Source organism: Anser brachyrhynchus (genome assembly GCF_964034855.1).
Source record: "Anser brachyrhynchus genome assembly, chromosome: 12".
Taxonomy (NCBI): Eukaryota; Metazoa; Chordata; class Aves; order Anseriformes; family Anatidae; genus Anser; species Anser brachyrhynchus.
In genome coordinates, this window is record NC_137707.1 from 1,290,530 (window position 1) to 1,311,359 (window position 20,830).

At 71.1% G+C, this 20,830-nt stretch overlaps 6 protein-coding genes across 8 annotated transcripts; 3 read left to right on the forward strand and 3 right to left on the reverse strand.

The window, feature by feature from the left end:
- The first annotated feature begins 15 nt into the window (after positions 1 to 15).
- On the forward strand, positions 16 to 3,885 carry TMED6 (transmembrane p24 trafficking protein 6). 3 transcript variants are annotated; one of them, XM_080552105.1, is made up of 5 exons: positions 16 to 746; positions 911 to 1,149; positions 2,376 to 2,502; positions 2,684 to 2,835; positions 3,191 to 3,885. In XM_080552105.1, the coding sequence occupies exons 1-5, from the start codon at positions 449 to 451 to the stop codon at positions 3,413 to 3,415; spliced, it is 1,041 nt and encodes a 346-aa protein (XP_080408231.1). In that variant the 5' UTR covers positions 16 to 448; the 3' UTR covers positions 3,416 to 3,885. The 3 variants fall into 3 exon arrangements, with proteins under 3 accessions (XP_080408231.1, XP_080408229.1, XP_080408230.1); XM_080552104.1 differs by having other exon boundaries at positions 20 to 158; positions 343 to 746; positions 2,684 to 3,246; XM_080552103.1 differs by having other exon boundaries at positions 2,684 to 3,246.
- Positions 3,886 to 4,010: 125 nt separating this feature from the next.
- On the reverse strand, positions 4,011 to 6,065 carry NIP7 (nucleolar pre-rRNA processing protein NIP7). Its single transcript, XM_080552109.1, has 5 exons — positions 5,930 to 6,065; positions 4,822 to 4,908; positions 4,604 to 4,742; positions 4,389 to 4,529; positions 4,011 to 4,312 (listed from the first exon to the last, which is right to left on the reverse strand). Exons 1-5 carry the CDS (start codon positions 5,983 to 5,985, stop codon positions 4,193 to 4,195), a joined length of 543 nt encoding a protein of 180 aa, XP_080408235.1. The 5' UTR covers positions 5,986 to 6,065; the 3' UTR covers positions 4,011 to 4,192.
- A 27-nt stretch (positions 6,066 to 6,092) lies between these two features.
- COG8 (component of oligomeric golgi complex 8) lies at positions 6,093 to 8,679 on the forward strand (the record flags this gene model as incomplete). The annotated part of the gene is made up of 5 exons (XM_080552085.1): positions 6,093 to 6,406; positions 6,542 to 6,749; positions 6,912 to 7,730; positions 7,938 to 8,106; positions 8,196 to 8,679. 5 exons carry the CDS (start codon positions 6,093 to 6,095, stop codon positions 8,480 to 8,482), a joined length of 1,797 nt encoding a protein of 598 aa, XP_080408211.1. The 3' UTR covers positions 8,483 to 8,679.
- A 101-nt stretch (positions 8,680 to 8,780) lies between these two features.
- Positions 8,781 to 9,625, forward strand: PDF (peptide deformylase, mitochondrial). The gene is made up of 2 exons (XM_080552108.1): positions 8,781 to 9,316; positions 9,402 to 9,625. Exons 1-2 carry the CDS (start codon positions 8,791 to 8,793, stop codon positions 9,557 to 9,559), a joined length of 684 nt encoding a protein of 227 aa, XP_080408234.1. The 5' UTR covers positions 8,781 to 8,790; the 3' UTR covers positions 9,560 to 9,625.
- Positions 9,626 to 9,804: 179 nt separating this feature from the next.
- VPS4A (vacuolar protein sorting 4 homolog A) lies at positions 9,805 to 13,112 on the reverse strand. Its single transcript, XM_080552086.1, has 11 exons — positions 12,931 to 13,112; positions 12,653 to 12,764; positions 12,405 to 12,552; positions 12,253 to 12,314; positions 11,960 to 12,079; positions 11,621 to 11,777; positions 11,296 to 11,444; positions 11,089 to 11,170; positions 10,743 to 10,962; positions 10,517 to 10,657; positions 9,805 to 10,219 (listed from the first exon to the last, which is right to left on the reverse strand). The coding sequence occupies exons 1-11, from the start codon at positions 12,949 to 12,951 to the stop codon at positions 10,118 to 10,120; spliced, it is 1,314 nt and encodes a 437-aa protein (XP_080408212.1). The 5' UTR covers positions 12,952 to 13,112; the 3' UTR covers positions 9,805 to 10,117.
- A 1,117-nt stretch (positions 13,113 to 14,229) lies between these two features.
- On the reverse strand, positions 14,230 to 20,590 carry SNTB2 (syntrophin beta 2). The gene is made up of 7 exons (XM_080552111.1): positions 20,105 to 20,590; positions 16,693 to 16,903; positions 16,213 to 16,414; positions 15,942 to 16,084; positions 15,661 to 15,857; positions 15,154 to 15,335; positions 14,230 to 15,044 (listed from the first exon to the last, which is right to left on the reverse strand). Exons 1-7 carry the CDS (start codon positions 20,553 to 20,555, stop codon positions 14,952 to 14,954), a joined length of 1,479 nt encoding a protein of 492 aa, XP_080408237.1. The 5' UTR covers positions 20,556 to 20,590; the 3' UTR covers positions 14,230 to 14,951.
- Between the last annotated feature and the right edge of the window lie 240 nt (positions 20,591 to 20,830).

Here is a 20,830-nt window from a genome sequence, read left to right on the forward strand (position 1 = left end):
AGGTGCCAGGGTGAAAGCGCTGATGGCCGTGTGCCAGCGTGGCAGACGTAACCCGCAACGCCCCCGTAAGGGTCGGCTCTGCAGAGACAGGAAATCAGCGACACGGGACTGGAGGTGCGCGTGGCTTTGTGGCCACGTTCCTTTGGAGCCAGTGCTGGGTAGGAGTCTGCTTGGAAACACCTGGCTTCCCCTCTGCCCTTCAGCAGCTGCTGGCACGAGCTTCCCCCGCCACCTGTCAGTGGCTGCGCGTTTCCCTGCCCCGCTGCTCCTGCAGCTCCTTCACGTGTGCTGGAGCAGCCCCAGGTGGACAGGACCGCCCTGAGCTTGCAGGGCTCCTTCCAGGCTTGGTGAGAAGAAACGAGCGCTGGGGCAGGAATCGCCAGTGTGAGGAAGAGCCCGCAGTGCGCCCGGGTGGAAGAAGAGGAGACGGGCGCAGAGCGCGTTCTCCATGTTCTCTCCCCTCCCCTGCTCCGGGCTCTTGCCCCGGCTGCCCCGGGCAAACCCCCGGTGTGCCAGAGGAGAGCAGCGGGGCAGCAACGCGCCCTGCTCAGCCGGCCTGCGAAGGGCTGCGCGTGCTTCTTGGCGTGAAACGTTTGTGCTGAGGCATCTCGCTCACGAGGACTGCGGTTCCTCTGCAGGAGGGGCGAGGCCGGCTGGGAGCAGGAGGACCGGCGCTGTGCTCCGGGAGCTGCTGCTGGTGACCGCGGCGCTTCCTCGCAGCACCCTCAGCAGAAGGGTTCAGCTGGGTGAGCTCCGGCGTGGGAACAGCAGCCCGACCCCGCCGTGCACGGAGAGCACCTCGAGGAGCGGAGCCTGCTCCGCGCTCCTGCTGCCACCAGCCCCAGCGCTGCCAGGTGACAGCGGGGAGCGAGCGGCGGCGCAGGCGCCGTTAATGATTACCCCCTCCCAGGCTCCCTGCTCCTGCCCCGGCTGCAGGCTGGACGCAGCATGCTGCTGCTGGCTCTCCTGCTCCTGGGGCTGCCGGGCCCCGCCGGGTGCCCCATGACCGAGCCCCTGAGCGGGTCCAGCGACGAGCCCCCGTTCCGCGGCGCGGATCGCTACGACTTCGCCGTCGTCGTCACCGCCGGCGCCACCGAGTGCTTCTGGCAGTTCGCACACCAGAGCGGCAACTTCTTCTTCAGCTACGAGGTGAGCGCTGCGGGATGGGTTCGGCGAGGCTGTAAGCGCGGCGCCTCTGCTAATGGGGTCAGGACCGGGGCGCTGGGTCAGTCCCACAGCGGCTCTATGGCCAGCGGCAGCTGGCGGGTCCTGCAGCGGGCACGTCTCCCCCTGCCTGGTCCAGGCAGGTGCAGGGAAGGAAGGGGCCCTTACCTTGCAGGATGGCGGCCACGTGCCGGCTGAGCTCCAGACGTGCTGTCCTCGGGGCGGAGGTGGTTTGCCCCGCGTGGGGAAGGGCCTTGGTTGCGCTGGGGAATGGCTGCGGTGACTCGGATGGCTGCTCTTGCGGACTGAGACTTTTTTTTTGAGGCAGCTTTGTTTTCATTATCAATCCTTTTTTCTTCCTCAAGTACCTGCTCTAAAACCCTAAGTAGGTGCGGAGCAAGCAGATGCTGAGTGCTCCAGCTGTGGAGCTCAGGGAGCTCAGGTTTACGAGCAGCTGGCTCTTTGGGAGCGCGGCCCTTCACTGAGCTGCTGGAGGCCGTTGCAGGAGACCTCGGCTTTCCTCGGAGCACCTGAAGGAGCGTTGAAGGTCCCCGCACAGCCATATCTGCTTCTCCCTGTGCTTGGTCTCCTTCCCACGAGGGAAACTCCAGCCCCTTTATCTCCTGTTTACACTGCCCTGGCTGAAGGGGAGCGGGGCAGAGCCACCACCCTGCGCCAGGCAGCGGCCGTGCGGTGCTCGCACGTGGGGACGTAGCACGAGCCCAGCTCCGTCCCCAAACGTGCGCTTGCCCAGCCCAGAGCACCGACAGCAGCGGCTGTGGGCAGCAGGGAGCTGCACCGGGAGCTGCTCTGCGGGGCTGATGGTGTGCGTGGAGCCTTGCTGGCCCTCCGGGGACCAACAGCAACCCTAGGTCTGCGTGAGCACCAGGAGCGGGGGCAAGGAACCTCAGTTCAGGGTTAAATTTCTCAGTGCCGTATCTTTGGCTTTTGTTTTTCTCCTCTTTACTTGCAGCTGGCAGCTCACACAAGCATTTTTGTTCCTGGCCTTGGGGCACAGCCGGCACCCTTGGCTCCCCAGCAATGGCCAAACTCCCCCCCCCAGGCACCCTGCTGGGCTCCTGCCCCACTCACTCCACTCTCCGCTTCCCTGGGTGCAGAGCTGGGCACACAAACACCCTTAGGCAGCGCCCTGCGGGGTGGGGACGGGACCCCCACGGGGCAGGGCACTGTTTGCTATCCCCTGCCTGCAGGTCCAGCGGGCGACGGGCTTCGCCAACAGCAGGATCATCCTGGCCACAGCCAGCGACCCCAACGGCTTCCAGATCGGCGCTTCCCAGGACGTGCGAGGACAGATCAGCTTCCCCACCAGGGAGACAGGTCCCTGCTGCCCTGGTCCCTGCTGCCCTGGTCCCTGCTGCCCTGGTCCCCACCAGGGCCGGGAGGCTGCTGCCTGCGGTCTGGGGGCTGTGAGCTCCCCGGGCACCCTCCCTGCAGTGTTGGCTTGAAGCAGCTGCAGCTCTGCCACCCAGGGAACGAAACTCCCCGCTTCTCTCTTCAGGTTTCTACCAGCTGTGCCTGGACAACCAGCATAACCACTTCGGCTTCATGCAGGTGTACCTCAACTTTGGCGTCTACTACGATGGCTTCAGCGTGGAGAGGGAGCAGCCAGCAGAGAGGAGGCAGCTGAATGACACCTTGGAGGCCATCGAGGTAGGTGCCGCTTCCACCACAGAGCGCTTTGAAACAGCACGTGTCAGGCAGACCCCAAATGGGCTGGAAATAAAGCAAGCAGCGAGGCTGCCCGTCCCATCCTGGGAACGGAGGATCCCAGCGGTGTTCGGCTTTGGCCACCGGGATCCAGGTTGGGTAGCAGCGTGGGCCCTGCGCTGGTGTGCCAAGCGTGCTGCTCGTGGGCTGGCTTCCAGCAGTCCTGCGGGGCTGGGCAAGTCCTTCCCGAGGGACCCAAGAAGGGCGTTTGTCACTGCCTGACGTGTTGCAGCTTAACTCGGTGCTGAGCCCCCCGCTGCAGCGCCTCCTTTCCTCTCCCGCGGCGTTGTGTCTGCAGGTCAGCATTCGCAAGCTGCAGCTCCACATCTTCCACATGTGGCGGTTCTACAACTTTGCCCGGATGAGGAAAGGGGCCGACTCCTTCCTGCTCGAGTCCAACTACCACTACGTCAACTGCTGGTCGATGGCGCAGAGCTGTGTCATCGTCCTCTCGGGGGCCCTGCAGCTTTACTTCTTGAAGCGTCTCTTCAACGTGCAGGGCTCCAGCAAGCCGAGGTGCTGACAGCGCCCCGCCGGGAGCGGCGCTCAGCCTGCCTCTGCCCACAGCACCGGGACCGAGCTGCATCAGCCCCTCCTGCTGTGTGCAGAGAGGGGGGAGAGCCTGGATCCTGCGCTGGGAGCTGGCACGGCTGGAAGCAGAGCTCACCCCACCTCTAGCTCCAGCCCTGCCTTAAATGAAGTTACCTCCTAACCAAAATAAACAGAACACCCCTTTGTATCTGTGCAGCAGTTTGTTCTGTGTCTACCCGCTTTTAGGCAGTGTCTCAACCTGCCTTTTTTGGTTACAAACCCAATAAAAAAAGGCTTCTAACACACTTGCTTTGTTGAGGGAGGGTTAGCGCTGGCTGCCCTCCCTCCGGACCAGCCTTTGGGGCGAGCCCTGCCCTGCAGGCAGCTGCCTGCCCTCTTCCTCCCTCCCGTAACAGAGCCGTCAGCCTGCGACAGCTCAACCCGCAGCAGGGGGGGCCCTGCTCTGGCTTCACCTGCTTAGCCTCACGAGGCGCTGTGCTGCTTGGGGTTCACCCCCCGTGTACCACTGGGGATGCCTCAACCCCAGGCAGGCATCAAGGCTGAGAAGTGACACGAGACAACAGCGCTTTGGGGGAAGGATCAGGCTTTATGCAACCGCAGCACCAGCTCTGGTGCCTCCTCCCGTGCGTGGGGACAGCCCCCTGCCCGGGGTGAGCTCCTGGCAGCTCTGCGCGCTGCTGCCACGCAGGGGGCAGGACAAGTCCCTTCTGCCCAGAAACGCTCACAGCTCCCGAGCGCCCGCGCTCCCCTAGGTCAGTGTGTCCTCGCTCCGCACGTACTCCCCGACGTCGGCCTGGTGGAACACCACGATCGCCATGGGGTCCACCTTCCGGCAGTCCTGGGTGGACTTTGCAGCTACCCCAAACCCCTGGGGAAGAAAAAGAGCAAAGGGAGGTTTCTGCACCCCGGCTCCCGTGCCCGGCAGCAGGAGGCGCGGGGCTCACCAGCGGGACGTCGGCCATGGAGTACACCACCACGCCCTGGTACTGCGCCGTGTTCTCCGTGATGCGGCCCAGGCCCGACTTCAGCACGTGGTTGCCGTAGAGGAAGGACTGCTCGGAGCCGGGCTTCACCCACACCTTGTACTGCAAGAGAGGCACCGTGAGCGAGCGGCAGGGGGGCCGAGGGGCCGAGCCGGCCGGGGGAGCGCGCGCCCCACCTTGGCGTAGGGCGCGAGGAAATCCAGCGCCGTGACGTTGAGCCGGAACTTCTGCGTCTTGGTGAACTTGCCGAAGCAGGTGCCCAGCGCCACCAGGCTGTCCCGCGGGATGCTGGCCGCCCCCTTCAGCAGCTTCTCGCTGCGGGGGGGACACGGGGGCTGAGGGGGGCGGCGAGGCGGCAGGGACGGGCCCCCGCCGGCCGCGGCCCCCGGCTCACCTCACGTAGTAGACGCGGTCGCGGTGCAGGCGGAAGCAGTAGGTGCCGTCGGGGCGCTCCACCAGCAGCTGGATGTTCTCGCCGATGCTGCGGGACGGGCGGCGTCCGACCCCATGTGCCAACGGCCTGGTCCCAGCCCCCGTGTCCCCCCCAGGTCCCCCCTGCCCCGAGCCCTCGCCCCCATCCTGGTGCCCTCCCCTGGCCCCGGTGCCCCAACCCCGGTGCCTCACAGTTCCCCCCCCCCGAAGCCTCCTGCCTGGTGCCTCCCGGTACTTCCCCCCCCAGTAACCCTGTCCCGGTGCCCCCCTCCCCCCCACCGGTAACCTTCGTACCGGTGGCCCCCCTCCCCCGGTGCCCCCCCCATCCCAGTGCCGTCCCGGTAGCCCCTGTTCTGGTTCCCCCCGGTGCTCCCCCTCCATCCCGGTACTCCCCCCCCAGTACCCCCCCCTCCCGGTACCCCTCTGTCCCTGTGCCCCCCGGTGCCCCGTCCCAGTGTCCCTCCCCATCCCGGTGTCTCACCCCCCTCCGGTAACCCCTCCCCTGGTGCCCCCCCCCCGCCCCGTGCCGTTCTGGTAAACCCCTCCCGGTGCCTCCTGTCCCGGTTCCCCCCGGTACCCCCCCGCTCCCGGTGCCCCCCCCCAAGTCCCGGTACCCCCCCGGTTCCGGTACCTCCCCGGTCCCGGTGCCCCCCCCCAAGTCCCAGTACCCCCCCCGTCCCGGTACCCCCCCGGTCCCGGTGCCCCCACCCAATCCCGGTAGCCCCCCGGTTCCGGTGCCCCCCCCAAGTCCCAGTACCCCCCCGGTCCCGGTACCTCCCCGGTCCCGGTGCGCCCCCCCAAGTCCCGGTACCCCCCCCCAGTCCCGGTGCCCTCCCGGTCCCGGTACCCCCCCCCCCAGTCCCGGTGCCCTCCCGGTCCCGGTGCCCCCCCGGTCTCGGTGCCCCCCCCCAATCCCGGTACCGCCCCGGTCCCGGTGCCCTCCCGGTCTCGGTGCCCCCCCCCAATCCCGGTACCCCCCCGGTCCCGGCACCCCCCCGGTCCCGGTGCCACCCCCCGGTCCCGGTGCCCCCCCCCGGTCCCAGCACCCCCCCGGTCCCGGTGCCGCTCACTATCTCCCGAGCTTCTCGAACACCGCCCGCGTCTCCGCCTCGGTGAGCGGCCGCATCTCCCCTCGCCGCGCACGCGGGGGCCCGGCCGGAAGCGGAACCGGAGGGGCCAGACCCGGAACCGGCGGGGCCGGAACCCGCGGCGGCGGCGGCGGCCGGGGCGGCGATGGCGGCGGAGGAGGCGCGGCTGCTGGCCTGGCTGCGCGGCCCGGCGGCGGCGGGGCCCGGCGGCGCCCAGCTCTCCGCCTACGTGGCCGAGCTGGCGGCGCTGGGGCTGGCGGAGCTGGGCCGGGAGCCGGCGCGGCTGGCGGCGGAGCGGGCGCGGGTCGGGGCGGAGACGCGGCGCTTGGCCTTCGAGCACTACCGGGCCTTCATCCGCTCCGCGGAGTGCACCGGGCGCGCCGGCCGAGGCTTCGGCGGCATCGAGAGCCGCCTCGGCAGCCTGCTGGACCGCCTGCCCGCCCTGCAGGACGCCTGCCGGTGCGGGCACCGGGGGACCGGGGCGGGGGGGGGAGCGCCGGGAGCCGGTGTCAGCGCCGGGGACGGGGAGAGGAGGCCGGGGGGGTCCCGAGCGGGGCACGGGACCCCCGCGCTGATCCCGTCCCGTCCCCGCAGGAACTTCGTGCGCGACGCCGAGGCCATCGCCTGCAGCCGGCGGATGAACAGCCTGACGCTGAACCGGCACACGGAGATCCTGGAGATCCTGGAGATCCCGCAGCTCATGGACACCTGCGTCCGCAACCGCTACTACGAGGAGGCGCTGGAGCTGGCCGCCTACGTGCGGCGGCTGGAGAAGAAGCACAGCAGCATCCCCGTGATCCAGGTGCGCCCGCCCTGCACCCGCCGCGCTGCCGTCACCCGGTCCCCGTGGCTGAGTTCCCTCTAAGCCTGCTCCAAGGAACCTGCTTTGGCGGCGGGGTTGGACCCGATGGTCTTTCGAGGTCCCTTCCAACCCCTACAATTCCGTGACTCTCTCCCTCCCCAGGGCATCGTGGCCGAGGTGCGCCAGTCCACCCAGCTGATGCTGAACGAGCTCATCCAGCAGCTCCGCACCAACATCCCGCTGCCCACCTGCCTGCGGGTCATCGGCTACCTGCGGCGCATGGACGTCTTCACGGAGGCTGAGCTGCGCATCAAGTTCCTGCAGGCGCGGGACGCCTGGCTGCGCTCCATCCAGGCCTCCATCCCCGAGGACGACCCCTACTTTCACCTCACCAAGACGGTCGAGGCCTGCCGCGTCCACCTCTTTGACATCGTCACTCAGTACCGTGCCATCTTCTCTGACGAGGAGCCGCTCCTGGCCCCCGACCAGCCCACCCTCAACGAGGGGGCCATCTTCCACGGCTGGGTGCTGCAGAAGGTCTCCGAGTTCCTGCAGGTGCTGGAGCGCGACCTGCAGCGAGGGGTGGGCGGCCGCCTGGACTCGCTGCTGGGGCAGTGCATGTACTTCGGCCTCTCCTTCAGCAGGGTGGGGGCTGATTTCCGCGGGCAGCTGGCCCCCATCTTCCAGCGCGTCGCCGCCGCCACCTTCGGCAAGGCAGTGGAGGAGGCGGTGGAGAAGTTCCAGGAGGAGATGAATTCCTACACGCTCATCTCCGCCCCGGCCGTGCTGGGCAGCGCGGCGGCCGTGCCGGTGCCCACGGCCCAGCCGGGGACGCTGCAGCCGCCCATGGTGCTGCTGGACTTCCCGCCCCTCGCCTGCTTCCTCAACAGCCTCCTGGTCGCCTTCAACGACCTGCGGCTCTGCTGCCCCATCGCCCTGGCCCAGGACGTGGCCGCCTGCCTGCAGGACGCCCTCAGCAAGGTGAGGTGCTGGGGCTCGGAGCTGGGCCCAGCTCCTGCTTTGTCTTGGCAGAGCAGCAGAAAACGAGGACAGTCTCTTCGTGCCCGAAATACTGCCTTTGTCTAAGCGGTTGGGTCACCGTGGAAGAGAAGCGGCTGTTTTCCTGTGGGGGGGTTCTCCGGGCCCTTGGAGATTAACAGGATTAATGGCTCTGTCTTCCTCCTTCAGGTGACCAAAATAATCCTGGCTTTCCACCGGGCAGAGGAGGCAGCGTTCAGCGGCCGTGAGCAGGAGCTCTTTGTCCAGTTCTGCACGGCGTTCCTGGAAGATCTGCTCCCCTACCTGAACCGCTGCCTCCAGGTGCTCTTCCCTCCGGCCCAGATCGCGCAGGCGCTGGGTAAGGCCCTGCTGTGGGAGGTGTCGTGGCGGGGACACGGTGGCACCGTGCCGCAGGACCGTGCCCAGCCCTCTCTCTGTGTCCCGCAGGCGTTCCCCCAGCCCAGCTGCAGCGCTTCGGCCGCCTGGGCTGCGTCGACGCGGCCGCCATCGGGGAGCTGCTGGCCGCCGTCCTGCCAGCGCGGGAGGCAGAGCCGCTGCCGGGCGAGGAGGAGCCGGTGCCGCAGAGCGCTGTGCCTGCTCCAGCTCCGTGCCCACCGCAGCAGCGGGAGGAGGGCGCCGTGGTGGGGGAGCCCCCGGCAGCACAGGGCCAGGAGGACCCCGCGGACCCCGCGGTGGGGGCTCTGCTGCCGGACGCGCCGCCAGCCGTGAGCTAGCGGGGAAGGGACTGCGCTGCACGGTGACACGGCTGTCCCTGCGTGTGGCTGCCCCGGGGACAGCTGAAAAGGGACAGCCGGGGGAGGGGGGGGGACAGCCCCGGTTGCTCCACGGGGACGCGTTGTGGGGTCCGTGCCCGCCGTCCCGGTGTGTCCCCGCGCCGTGCCCGCAGCAATAAACCCGTGCCACCGCCGTGCCTGGGGCTGCTCCTGGTGCTCCGTGGGGCCGCGTCCTCCCTCTCGGTGCCTCCCCACGGTGCTCCCGGTGCCGCCCCCGCCCCGCCCCCCGCGTCACGTCCGTCCGTAAGATGGCGGTGGCGGTGCGGCGGCTGCGCCCGGTGGCGGCCCCGGTGGGCTCCCGGTGCCGCGGGGACGCTTCGTGGGGGGCCCGGGAGCGCTCGTACTGGCGGGCCCTGCGGCGGCGGGTGCTGGGCCCCCCCGTGCCGCCCTTCTCGGAGCCGTGCCAGGTGGGCACACCGGTGCTGCGCGCCCCCGCCGCCGCCGTGCCCGCGGAGCAGCTGGGCAGCCCCGAGCTGCGGGCGCTGGCGGCGGCGTTGGCGGCGGGGCTGCGGCGGGGCCCGTGCGTGGGGCTGAGCGCCCCGCAGCTCGGCGTGCCCCTGCGGGTCTTCGCCGCCGAGCTGTCGCCCGCCCGCTGCAGCCGCTACCCCGCGGCGCTGCGCAGCGCCCAGCGCATCGAGCCCTTCCCGCTGCGCGTCCTCGTCAACCCCGCGCTCCGCGTGCTCGACGCCCGCCTCGTCACCGCGCCCGAGGGCTGCGCCAGCCTCCGCGGCTTCTCCGCCTGCGTGCCGCGGCACTGGGCCGTGCACGTCTCCGGTACGGCTCCCCCGGTACCCCACCGATCTCCCCCCAAACCCCTTCCCGGTCCGATACCGGTCCGACCCCCGCTCTCCCGCCGCAGGCGTGGACGAGAGCGGGCAGCCGGTGAGCTGGGAGGCGTCGGGCTGGGCCGCCCGCGTCATCCAGCACGAGCTGGACCACCTGGACGGCGTGCTCTTCATCGACCGCATGGACAGCCGCACCTTTGCCAACACCGCCTGGAGCCAGCTCCTCGACTGACGCCGCACGGCAGCGGCACCGGGCACCCCCGGCACGGCTTCATCATGGCAATACAGGGCGCGGTGCAGCCCCCCCCCCCCCCGCCTCGTGTCCTGTCTGCAAACTGGGGTGTGCTGGGCCTCGTCCCCACCCCAGCAGCACCCAGGCCATGGGAGGGAAGGGGCTGGGGCGCAGGCTGCTGGCTGGGGGGATGCAGGGGAAGTGTGGGGGGGGGGGGTTGTGTGGTCCTGCGGCTGGGCAGCGTCTGAAGCTTTTGGATTGTTTTTATTTTCATATAAACAAGACAGAACCCGAAGCAGCATTAATTTAAAAAATAAAAAAGAGCAGGAAGAAGAGAGGGGAGCGGTAGGAGGGGCGCCCGGCTGCACTGGGCCCCCCCCCCACCCAGTAGTGTCAGCCCCCCGCCCCGGGCAGCGCTCCCCTGCCCCGCCGGGTGCTGAAGTGAGCGGGGTTGAGCTGTGAGCTGCGGGTGAGCCTGTTTGGCACGGCCGCCTGCCGGGGCGCGGGGAAGGGGGGGGGGTGCGGGTGCCCCAGCCCCACCGCCCGCTGCCGCGGCCCTTATCCCTCCTGCCCAAAGTCCTCTGTGAATTTCTTCACCTTCAGGAGGTCCTCGGCGTTCACCGTGGGGCGGGTGGTGGCCAGGGAGCGCAGCATGTCCGACTGCAACACAGGGAGGCGGGCGGCCGCTCAGAGCGGGCGGCAGCGTGCTGAGGCTGTGCCCCCGTCCCCACCGGGCACCAGGGTGCCGCCGCAGGGCAGGCGAGGGGGGGACCTGGGGCTGCCTGCTTCAGCGCGTGAGGTGCTGAGCCTGCTGAAGCCACCACACGCCTCCGCCAGTCCCCGAGGCAGGCGGTGGCTCGGGAGGAGGAACCGGTAGGGCCGGGGCTGCAGCATTGCTGTGCCGGGGCCAGGCCTTGCCGCGGCCGAGCGCCGGGGCCGGGTCGGAGCCCCACTCACCATGCAGACGATGGGCTCCATCAGCTTGTCGCTGGGCACCTCCATCCAGGTCATCTCGATGGCCCCCGGGTCCCCGGGCGAGCACGGCGTCAGGAGGTCGTCCACGATGAGGTTGGGGTTGGTGCGGGAGGGACCGCGGACCTGGCGCGGAGGCAGGCGGTGCTGGGGGGGGGGGGGCCAGCACCCACCCCCCCCTGCAGCGGGCAGCCCCTGGCCCCCCACTCACCTTCTTGAAGTGCATGGCCGACTGCACCTTGCGGACGGGCTGCATCAGGGCGTCCCGCACGATGATGCTGATGTCAGCCCCCGAGTAGCCCTCGGTCTTGCGGGCCAGCTCATGAATGTTGGCGTCCGTCAGCGAGTGCGGCGTGTTGCCCAGGTGCAGCTTGAACATCTGGGCGCGCGCCGCCTCCTCGGGCAGCGGGATGTAAATGCGCTTCTCGAACCTGAGCGCGGCACGGGGGGGGGGGGTCAGGGGATGCGCCCCCCACTGCTGCCAGACCTTGCAGCCCCGCGGGGCACAGCGTGGTGCCGCGTTTTGGGGCGCCGCGGAGGAATTGCGTGCTGCTCACCTCCTCCTGATGGCCGAGTCCAGCACCCAGGGGATGTTGGTGGCGCCGAGCACCAGGATCCCATCGCTGCTGTTGCCCACACCTGCCCCGGGAAAGAGAGGGTGGACGCTTGAGAGGGATCCCTGAAGGGTTGGCTCCACCAGCCCCCACCCTGCCCCGTATCCCCCCCTCACCCCATAGCACACCCGCCGGGGGAGCCCCACGCACCCTGCATCTGCACCAGGAACTCCGTCTTGATGCGCCGGGCCGCCTCGCTCTCGTTCTCGTTGCGGGAGCCGCACAGCGAGTCCACCTCGTCGATGAAGATGATGGAGGGCTTGTGCTGCCTCGCCAGCTCAAAGAGGTTCTTCACCAGCCTGGGCACAGAGGCAGGGGCTGGGTCCCCACGCCCCGAGCGCTGGGCGAGGGACCCTGGCCCCACGCTGCCCACCCGCTGCCCAGGGGTGCGAGCCCCACGCACCGCCGCTTCCTCCTGCCCCTGCCCGCCCTGGCAGCAGCCCCTCAGGCAGCCCGCAGCCCCCTGACAGCTTACTTCTCGCTCTCTCCCAGCCACTTCGACATCAGGTCTGAGGACGACACGGAGAAGAAGGTGGAGTTGTTGGCTTCGGTGGCCACGGCCTTGGCCAGGTAGGACTTGCCAGTGCCAGGGGGCCCGAAGAGCAGAATCCCTCGCCAGGGCGTGCGCTTCCCTGCGACAGAGCCCAGCGTCAAAGCGTCTGTGCAGGGACCTTGGGGCCCGCAGGGACATACATCCCCGCTGCTCTGGGTCACCTCCCTGCACGCACACGCCCCAGCTGCTGCCCCTTGCCGTGGGGCCCGAGGCCCTTCTCCACGGGCGAGCGGCAGCCGCGGCGCTGCCGGTGACCCTCACCGGTAAACAGGTGTGGGAACTTGATGGGCAGGATCACGGCTTCCTTCAGGGCCTCCTTGGCTCCCTCCAGGCCAGCCACGTCACTCCACCGCACGTTGGGCTTCTCCATCATGATGGCACCTGCGAGGCGGCGGTGAGAGCCCCCCCGGCCCCCCCACAACCCCCCCCCAACCCCACGCAGCCAGGCCCGCCCGACGCCCCTGGGCACCGAGCCCCGGCCACCACAGCCACCCCCTGCGACGGCTTCGGGCGCTGCGCACGACGGCGCCCGCTGCGGCCAGCCGGCCCCCTACCCATCAGCTGCTCCTGCAGCTTCTTCTTCTCCGGGTTCTCGCCCTCGCTGTCGCTGTCGCTCCTGGGGAAGAGGGGGAGGAGGTGAGGGGAGGCCGTGCCGCGAGGAGGGCAGGTGCTGAGGCCGGGCCGGGCCCCGGGCACCCCCACGCACCCCTTGTTGTCGTTCTGGGCCTCCTTGACGGGCTTCCTGCCCTGCCTCTCCTTGCTGCGCAGGTAGTCCTTCAGCTTCTCGGCGCGGTCCAGGTACTGCACGCACTTGGCGCGGATGCTCTCCTTGGCCTTGTCGCTCTGCGCCTCATCTGCGGGGACCCGGAGCCGTCACCCGCTGCCCCGCCGGGGCCGGGCCGTGCCGGGGGGGGCCGGGCCGTGCGGGGGGGGCCGTGCAGCGGCGGGGCTCACATTTGATGGCGTGCAGGAAGTACTCCACGGCGTGCTGGTACAGCCGCAGCGCCTCCTCGTAGTTCTTGGCCTTGTCCTCCTCCGTCGCCTTGGTCACCAGGTCGATGGCTTTCTGCCGGGGGGGGGGGCGGGCGGGCCGCCGTCAGCCGGGGCCTGAGGGGGGGCAGCCGGCGGGGCGCGGCCGCCCGCAGCGGGGCCGGGGCCGGGGCCGGGGCCGGGGCCGGGGCCGGGCAGGGCCGGGCCTTCCCCTCGGCCGGTCCCGGCGGGGCGGGAGGTACCTGCAGGGTGGACGTGGTCATCGCATCGCACGGTGGCGGCCGCCGGTGGCGCGGCGCGGCCCTGCCCTGCCCGGCACGGAACGGCGCTGCCCGGCCCGGCGCGGCCCTGCCCGGCCCGCTTCGGCCCGGCCCGGCGCGGCTCTGGGCGGCGGGGCCCTGCCGGGACCGCCCGCGACTGCGGCTCTGGGCGGCGGCGGCGGCGGCAGCGCCCCCTGCTGGCACCCGCCGGGACCGCGGGGCGGGGCCGCGACGGACACGCCCTCCGTTAGCCCCGCCCCTCCGTTAGCCCCGCCCCTCCGTTAGCCACGCCCCTCCGTTAGCCCCGCCCCTCCGTTAGCCCCGCCCCTCCGTTAGCCACGCCCCCTCCGCCAAAGCCCCGCCCCCTTTGCTCCGCCCCGCCCCGCGTGCTCGGGTACAGGGCGCGGGCACGGCGCGGTGCGGGCACCGTGCGGACACGCAGCGTGCGTCCTACACGGCGGGCACACCCCGCAGCGTGCGCAGCTTGCACGCACCTTGCACAGCGTGCGGTGCCTTACAGCGTGCACGGCGCACACAGCGCGCAGCCCTTACACACCCAGTGCCTACCGTGCACACGCAGTGCACACGCCTCACACGGTGTGTAGCCCTTACACAGCGTGCACACACCTTTACACAGTGTGCGTGCCTTGCACACACAGTGCACACACCTTTACACAGTGTGCGTGCCTTAAACATACAGTGCACACACCTTACACACTCCAGCCCTTACAGTGTGCACAGCACACACCCAGCGTGCATGCCTTACACAGTGTGCACACACCTTTACACAGTGTGCGTGCCTTACACACAGTGCACACCTTACACACTGCAGCCCTTACAGTGTGCACAGCACACACCCAGCGTGCATGCCTTACAGTGTGCACACACCATATGCAGCGTGCACACCTTGCACACACAGTGCACACACCTTACACACACAGTGCACAGCACACACACCACATACACACACGCACTGTGCACACGCCCCCCCCATGCACACCCGCAGCCCCCACACCGTGCACACCCTGGCCACCCCCGGCCCACCCCCACCGCCCACCCCTGTGCACGATGCCCACACCCCCCCCGCACACCCACGGCCCCCACCCCCCAGGCAGCGCATGCCCCGAGCTCCCCCCAGCACGCAGTGTGTGTGCGTGCAGCACGCCGGGCGTGCAGACGCGTGCATGGTGTGTGCAAGGGCTTCCCGCACACAGCGCCCGCGGCTGGGCCGTGCCGTACCCCGCAGTCCCAGGAGCAAGAGTGAGAGCCCAGACACGGAGGTTTTGTATAAATAGCGATTTACAAAGAGTACAAAAATAGAAGGGGCTGCGCGGCCCGGGGCCATGGGGAGGGGGCTCTGCCTGCGGCGCACCCCAGGGCCCGCGGAGCCCCGCGGGAAGCAGAAACGTTTGCGGAGGAGGTCGGCTGGGGGCACGACGGGGACGCCCCTGGCCCCCAGCGCCTGTCCCCACGCGAGGGTCAGAGGTAAAGTACAAAAAGCGAAAGTGCATAAATCTGCGCCTCCCTCCCCAAAGCCGCGGGGTGCCCCCCCCCCAACCTCCCCAGGGGCCCCGCAGCCCCCAGCCCGGGGTGACCCCGTCCCCAGGAAGGAGACGGCGTTTGTTTTCTGGCTCTTAGAGTTTGGGAGCAGCACGGAGGGGGCCCGAGCCCCCCGCCCGCACGAGCACCGTGGGACCGGGTCCCGGCGTTCCCCTGAGTGCCCAAATTTTTAAGACAAGACCCCCGAGGGGGGCGAGCGGCCGCACGCAGCGCCCAGCCCAGTCCCGTGGGGCGCGGGGAGCAGCGGCGCCGCTCCAAGGCACAGGCGGTGAGATGGGAGATGGCTTCGGGACCGGGGGGTGCTGCTGGAGCCCCCCCGTGCCGCAGCAGGGGGCAGTCCCGGCCCCAAGGCACTGGTGCGGCGGGAGGGGGCGCGGGGGCTCTGTGCTTCCTCCGGCTGCTTCGTGCTGCGGGGTTGGAGTCGGGGGCTCCGGGGCCGTCGCCTACACCAGCAGCCCCATGCGGGTGACTTTGGCCGAGAGGAAGGTGTGCAAGATGAAGACGATGGGCTTGGGGCAGGAGTGCAGGTCCAGCGCCTGCGGAGGGAAGGGGAGAGCGGCGTCAGAGCGCGGGGGCACCCCTGGTGCCACGACCCCGGCGGTGCCTCAGAGCCTTGGGGGGGGGGGGGGGTGGTCCCGTCCTCACCAGCTCCCCCTCGGGGCCCCCGAAGTCCAGGTAGAGGGTCCTGATGCCGTCGTCCGCCGACATCTTCAGCTTCTCGTAGGGGTAGCGGAAGAGGACGCTGCCGCCCCCCTCCTCGCGGCAGACGGTGAAGCCGCCCTCGTAGTGGATGCAGAGCTTCACCTCCTGCCCGCCCAGCGTGCAGCCTGCGGGCACAGGCAGGCCTCTGGGTCCCCGCGGGCACCCGAGGCAGCCTTGGCACTGCCCTTGTGCCATCCCCACTCTGGCGGCCTCGGGGATGTGAACCCAGGGGGGCAGAGTCCCCGGTTTGGGGAGCGAGCGTCCCCAGGCTGCGGGGGTCCTGCCTCACCCACCCCAGCGCTGCCCCCGGGCGGTGGAGGAGGCAGGGAGGCAGTCACGCTGAGTGCCCCCACCGCTGCCAGCAGTGCTCTGGGGACACGGAACCTGCCGCTTCCCAGCCCCATCCCGTTCCCTGCGGGCAGAGCCCCCCCGGTGCCAGCGCGCACTCACCCACGGACACCTCCTTGATGAGCTCGGCCGCGGCGTGGCAGCCCTGCACCAGCACCCGCGTCCAGCAGGAGAGGTCCCGGTGCGTCTCCACGCGGAAGACGTGCATCTCGATGCCCTGCCGCGAGCCCGTCCGGGTGGCAAAGGTGAGGTCGGAGCCCAGCGAGGGCGAGCGGCGGCCCGAGCCCGAGTGCACCAGCCTGGGGACGGACGGGGGACGTCAGGGGCGCGGGGACAGCGCCGTGCCCCACGCGTGCGGCCGCAGCCCCCCGTCCCCAGCCCACCTGGTGGCCACCAGCGGGTAGCTGTGGCACGGCGAGGCCCAGGCGTCGCGCGTCCAGGGCATGGCGTCGTAGAGCAGCAGGTCCTTCTCCGTCACCGCCATCAGGACCGGCCGCCACTGCTGCCGCCCGCCGTCCAGGCGCGCCTGACGGAGACGGGGTCACGGTGAGGGGCAGCCGCAGCCCCCAGCAGCCACGTCCCCGGCCTCGCGGGGTGAGGACACCGCCGCGCGGTGCCAGCCTGGGGACCGCGTCCCCCCGAGCGCCCGCGTACCTGCTCGGCCAGCCAGGCGATGTGCTTCACCTCGCGGCCGCCCGCGCCGCCGCCCAGCGTGGCGTTGAGCTCGGCCAGCACCTGCGGCAGCAGGGCGGTGATGTTGGCGTGCAGCGCCGTGAACCAGGAGTGCGCCGTGGCCGTGTCCTTGCAGCGCAGGATCAGCGTGTTCCTGCTGTCCGGCGAGTGCAGCTCGATCAGCCTGCAGGGGACAGGGCACTAGGACGGGGTGCAGCGGGGCGCGTCCCTGTCCGCCCCCCCCCCCCCGCCACCCACACGCAACGGGGCCGCCCAGCCAAGCAGGACCTGGCCCAACGCCTGCAAACGCAGCCGGACGCGGGGCTCGGGGCGGGCGGGCTGCCAGCGCCGCGGGGGCCCGGGGAGGGGGCACGGCGCAGCCCTGGGCCCCGGCCAAACCGCCGAGCATTTCCTGAGCGCCGCCGCGACGCGTCCCAGGAACCCCCCCTGCCTCCCCCTCACCGGTTCTCCAGGTCGGGCATGCTGAGGTTCCTGGCGGCGAAGCACATCTTGAGCGGGATGACCTTGCGGTCCCGGGCGCCGTGGTGCTTGGGCGAGCCCGAGTCCTCGCTGCCGCTCAGGCTGGGCGACTGCGGGGCGGCCCCCTCCCAGGGCAGGTCCGACACCAGCGACGGCTTCTTAATGTAGGGCGTCACCTCCCGCATGAACTTCACTGGGGACGGAGCAACGGGCAGCGTTAGGGATGGGGGATCCCGCGGGGACCGGAGCGCAGAGGGATGGGGACGCCCCCCAGGGCCGGGGAGCCGCGACCCCCGGCTGGGAGCCGGCGGCACGAGGGGCGCGGGGGGCTCGTCCCGGTACCGTCAGGGCGCGGGGATCGGAAGGGGCCGGCGGCGCAGCACAATGGGCCGGGCGGGAGGTCAGGCTGCAGCCCATCCTGGCCCGCCCTGCAGGACACCACTGTCCAAGTTTCCAGCGCCACAGGCGCTCGAGGCCCCCGGGAGCGGGAGGAGGACGAGGACTTTCCAGCCAGGATGTCCCCGGCTCCGTGCTCCTCTCCAGGCTGGGAGGAAGGAAGGAGGCACCGGCTCCGTTTCCCCCACGGACCGTCCCTCCCCAAACAGGCAGCAGCACGGCCCCGCCGAGCGCAGCGGCGTGCCAGGACGCAGCTCGCTGACACCCATCGCTCGCCGGGTGCTGACCCCACGGCCCCCACGCAGCCCCCAGCCGGCCGAGCTCCTCGGGCTCGCCGGCACAAGCGGCCCCGCGCGGGGCCCTGCTCCCTGCTGTCACGCTCGGGGAACTCCAACTCGTTCAAGATGTCAGGGAGCGTCGGCGCCAGCGAGCGTGCGGCGCTGTGTGCCAGAGCAGGGCTGAGGACGAGCAGGAAAGCCGCACGCACGGCCAGGGCTGGGGGTTCCCAACCTCTGCAGCTGCCACCCTGGTCTGGCTGCGAGGGAGAAGGAGCCACGCTGGGAACAGCAGCCCTGGTACTCCACAGGGCAGCAGGGAATTAAAATCGGGAAAAAAAAAAAAGCAAATAAGCTCTAATCTGCTGTGAAACACGGCTGCAAAATGCAGCTCCCCATGGCCAAGTAGGCCACGCATAGCCATGGGGGAAGCACCGCAGGCGGTGGGCAGCAGCGCTGCTGTGGTGCCCATGCAGGCCAGCACGACGCGGGGGCAGTGGGGCTGCAGACCCCGGGCAGCGGGAGGGGGACCCACTGCCACGAGCCGCCTGCCCTTGCTGCGGGCAGCCAAGGAGTTAATATTAGCCTCCCGCCGCGCTTATCCCCGGATTACGCCTTCGCCACGCACCTTTAATCCCCAGTGGGCAGCGCAGCGCCCAAGGTGGACGGGTGCAGGCAGGGGGCTCAGGGGGCAGCGTCCCCCCGGGGGCCGCTCAGCAGCTGGTGGCCAGATGTTGGTGGCCTCCAGCCGCGGTTGGGGACGGGGAGCAGAGCACGTACTGGCCATGCAACCACAGCACAGCAAACCACCGCCAGGCCAGCAGGCTACGGGCGGCCAGGGATGGTAAAACCACCCCAGCAGTTTGCCTCCTGCAGCAGCCGAGCCCCGGCCGCCCCCTCGGCACGGCGTGCCGGGCTGCGCAGGCTCGGCCACCACAGGAAGCGCGCCCCAGCCCCGGGGTGGCCGGCAGCGGGTGGGGTGGCTGCACCCAGCCTCTGCCCGGGGACGCCGCCTGGGCAGTGCTCCTGCATGGCACAGGCGGGGAGCCCCCCGTGCCGGTGGGGTGCAGGGGGCACGGCACCTGCAGGGCCCCGTCCTGGCACGGCTGTCGTGGCACGGCACGGCACGGCCCGCCTACGCGCTCACCGCAAAGGAAACCCAGCGCTGCTGCACCCTCGCGCAGCCTGCCGCAGGAAGGCGGCTGCTCTCCCTGCGTGCACCCAGCGGGCTCGCGCTGGTGTCAGCAGGGCTGAGACCCCCGAGTGCTCCCTGGCACCGCTGACCCCGGCCCCACACAGCTCCCTCCCGCTGGCACCGCAGCGGTTTCCCCACCCATGGGCGCGGGTTTGCTCTCGCAACCCTTCTTCCCCTTTGCCAACCTCCCCGGCCAGCAGGGCCCAAGGGCTCAGAGCTCAGCCCCCAGCTCCTGCTGAAACGCAGCGGGGCTCCTCTCCACCGTGCCACAAGCACACCGGGTCGCACCGTGCGGCGTGCTGGCAGCCCCAGGAGGAGGGCACCCACTGCAGGTCCCCACAACAATGCCCAGCGCTAGAGAGTGGGTGCAGGGCTCGGTGCTGGAGCTCCTGAGCACCACGGCCCCCGCCAGCGCCGCTGGGGCCTCCCAAGGACAGCACAGCCGGCACCAACGTCTCCAACCCTTTTTGGAGGGGCGATGCTGGGCACTGCTGGGTCCTCTTCCAGGCCCTGAGCAGCCCCACGCACCCCCAGAGTGGAGATTGTCCCACGGGACAGGAAGGGGCAGCCGTGCCCAGCGGCTGGCTGGGGAGCGAGGGGACAGACGCTTGTGGGGCTCCTGCGGGACAGGACCGAGCGGCACGGTGCCAGACGGGAGCGGAGGGGCACGGTGCCGGAGGCAGAGGAGAGGCAGCAAATCCGGCACGGGGCACCCGCGGGGCGCTCAGGCGACAAGTCTGCGTCTGCTCTGCCAAAAACAACAGCGGGCGGCCGCGGGCTGGGAGGCGAGGTGGGAGCCTCGTCCCCTCCTCGTCCCCCGGGGCCCTCGGGGGCAGCTGAGCCGCACAAATCCCCGCACGCCCTCGCACCGGCACGCGGCCCCGGCGGGTGTCAGGACAGGAGGGCGAGCAGGGCACCGGGGACCCGTGCAGGCACCGGTGGCACCGGCAGTGCCGCACCGGGCAGGTCCTGCCCCAGCTTGCCGGGGAACAGGTCGGGCAGGAGGTGGCCGCGGTGCCGGGCCAGCCCTGCGCCGGCTTCACCGCAGGCACCGAGCCCGGGCGCTGCCGCCCTCGGAGCCGCACCGGGGCTGGGCACCACAGGGAGCCCCCGGGGCACCGCAGCGGAGCCCGGGGGGCACCGGGTGACACGGCAGCTGGGGGTCCCAGCTCTGTCGGGGGGGTGTCCCCGTCCCTGTCCCCAGCCCGGGAGGGGGACACCCCCGTACCTTCCTGCCACCACCGGGGACACGACCGGGCCCCCCACGGTGAGCGGGGACGGGACAGGCGGGGAGGCCACGACCGTGACCGGGGAACGAGAGGGGGGCAGAGAGCCGACAACGGGGCGCGGGGGGTGGAGGGAGGGGGCACCGGGAGGGACACCGGGGACGGGGAAGGGACACCGGAGGCCGGGGGGGGGACACCGGGTGGGGACATCGGGGGCGGGGGGGACACCGGGGACCGGGAGGGGACACCGGGGGGGACACCGGGGACGGGGGGGGGGGGGGGGACACGGGGGGTGCCGGTACCTTCCAGGACGACTTCCCTCCCGGCTCGCTTCAGCGCCTGCACGGCCTGGTCGTGGGTGGCGTCGCGGAGGTCGACGCCGTTAACGGCGAGGATGGCGTCGCCCAGGCGCAGCTCCCCGCTGCGCTCCGCCGCCAGCCCCGGGAAGATGCGGGAGATGAGCACGGGCATGCGGTTCTCGCGGCCGCCCTTGATGCTGATGCCGAGCCCGCCCGCCTCCGCCTTCACCACCCGCACCCGCCGCACGCCGCCGCCGCCGGTTCCGCCGCTCCCGGCCGGTTCCGCCGCTCCGCCGCCGTTGGGCACGCCGTTGAGCTGCTCGGCCGCCGGCTCGCCGGGCTCGGCCGTGAGGCTCAGCGCCTCGCCGCTCAGCTCGGCCGCCACCCGCACCCAGCGCTCCCGCAGCAGCAGCTCCAGCAGCCCCGCCTTGGCGGCGCGCGTCCACACGGCCATGCCGCCGCTGCGCCGGGCGGGCGGGCGGGCGGGCGCGGGGCGGCCGGGGGCGGGGCGGCCGGGGACACGCCCCCGCCCGCATGGCGCCGCGCCATTGGGCCGCTGGGACGAAGGGGGCGGGGCGCCGGTGGGGGCGCCGCTCTGATTGGCGGGGAGGGGGGAGGAGGCGGGGTCACGGAGCGCTAAGCGAGAGCAGGGCGGACCGCCCCGCCGCCACGGCCCGGGACCGGCGCCCGCCCCCCGGGACCGCCCCGTCCCCCTCCGGGACCGGCCCG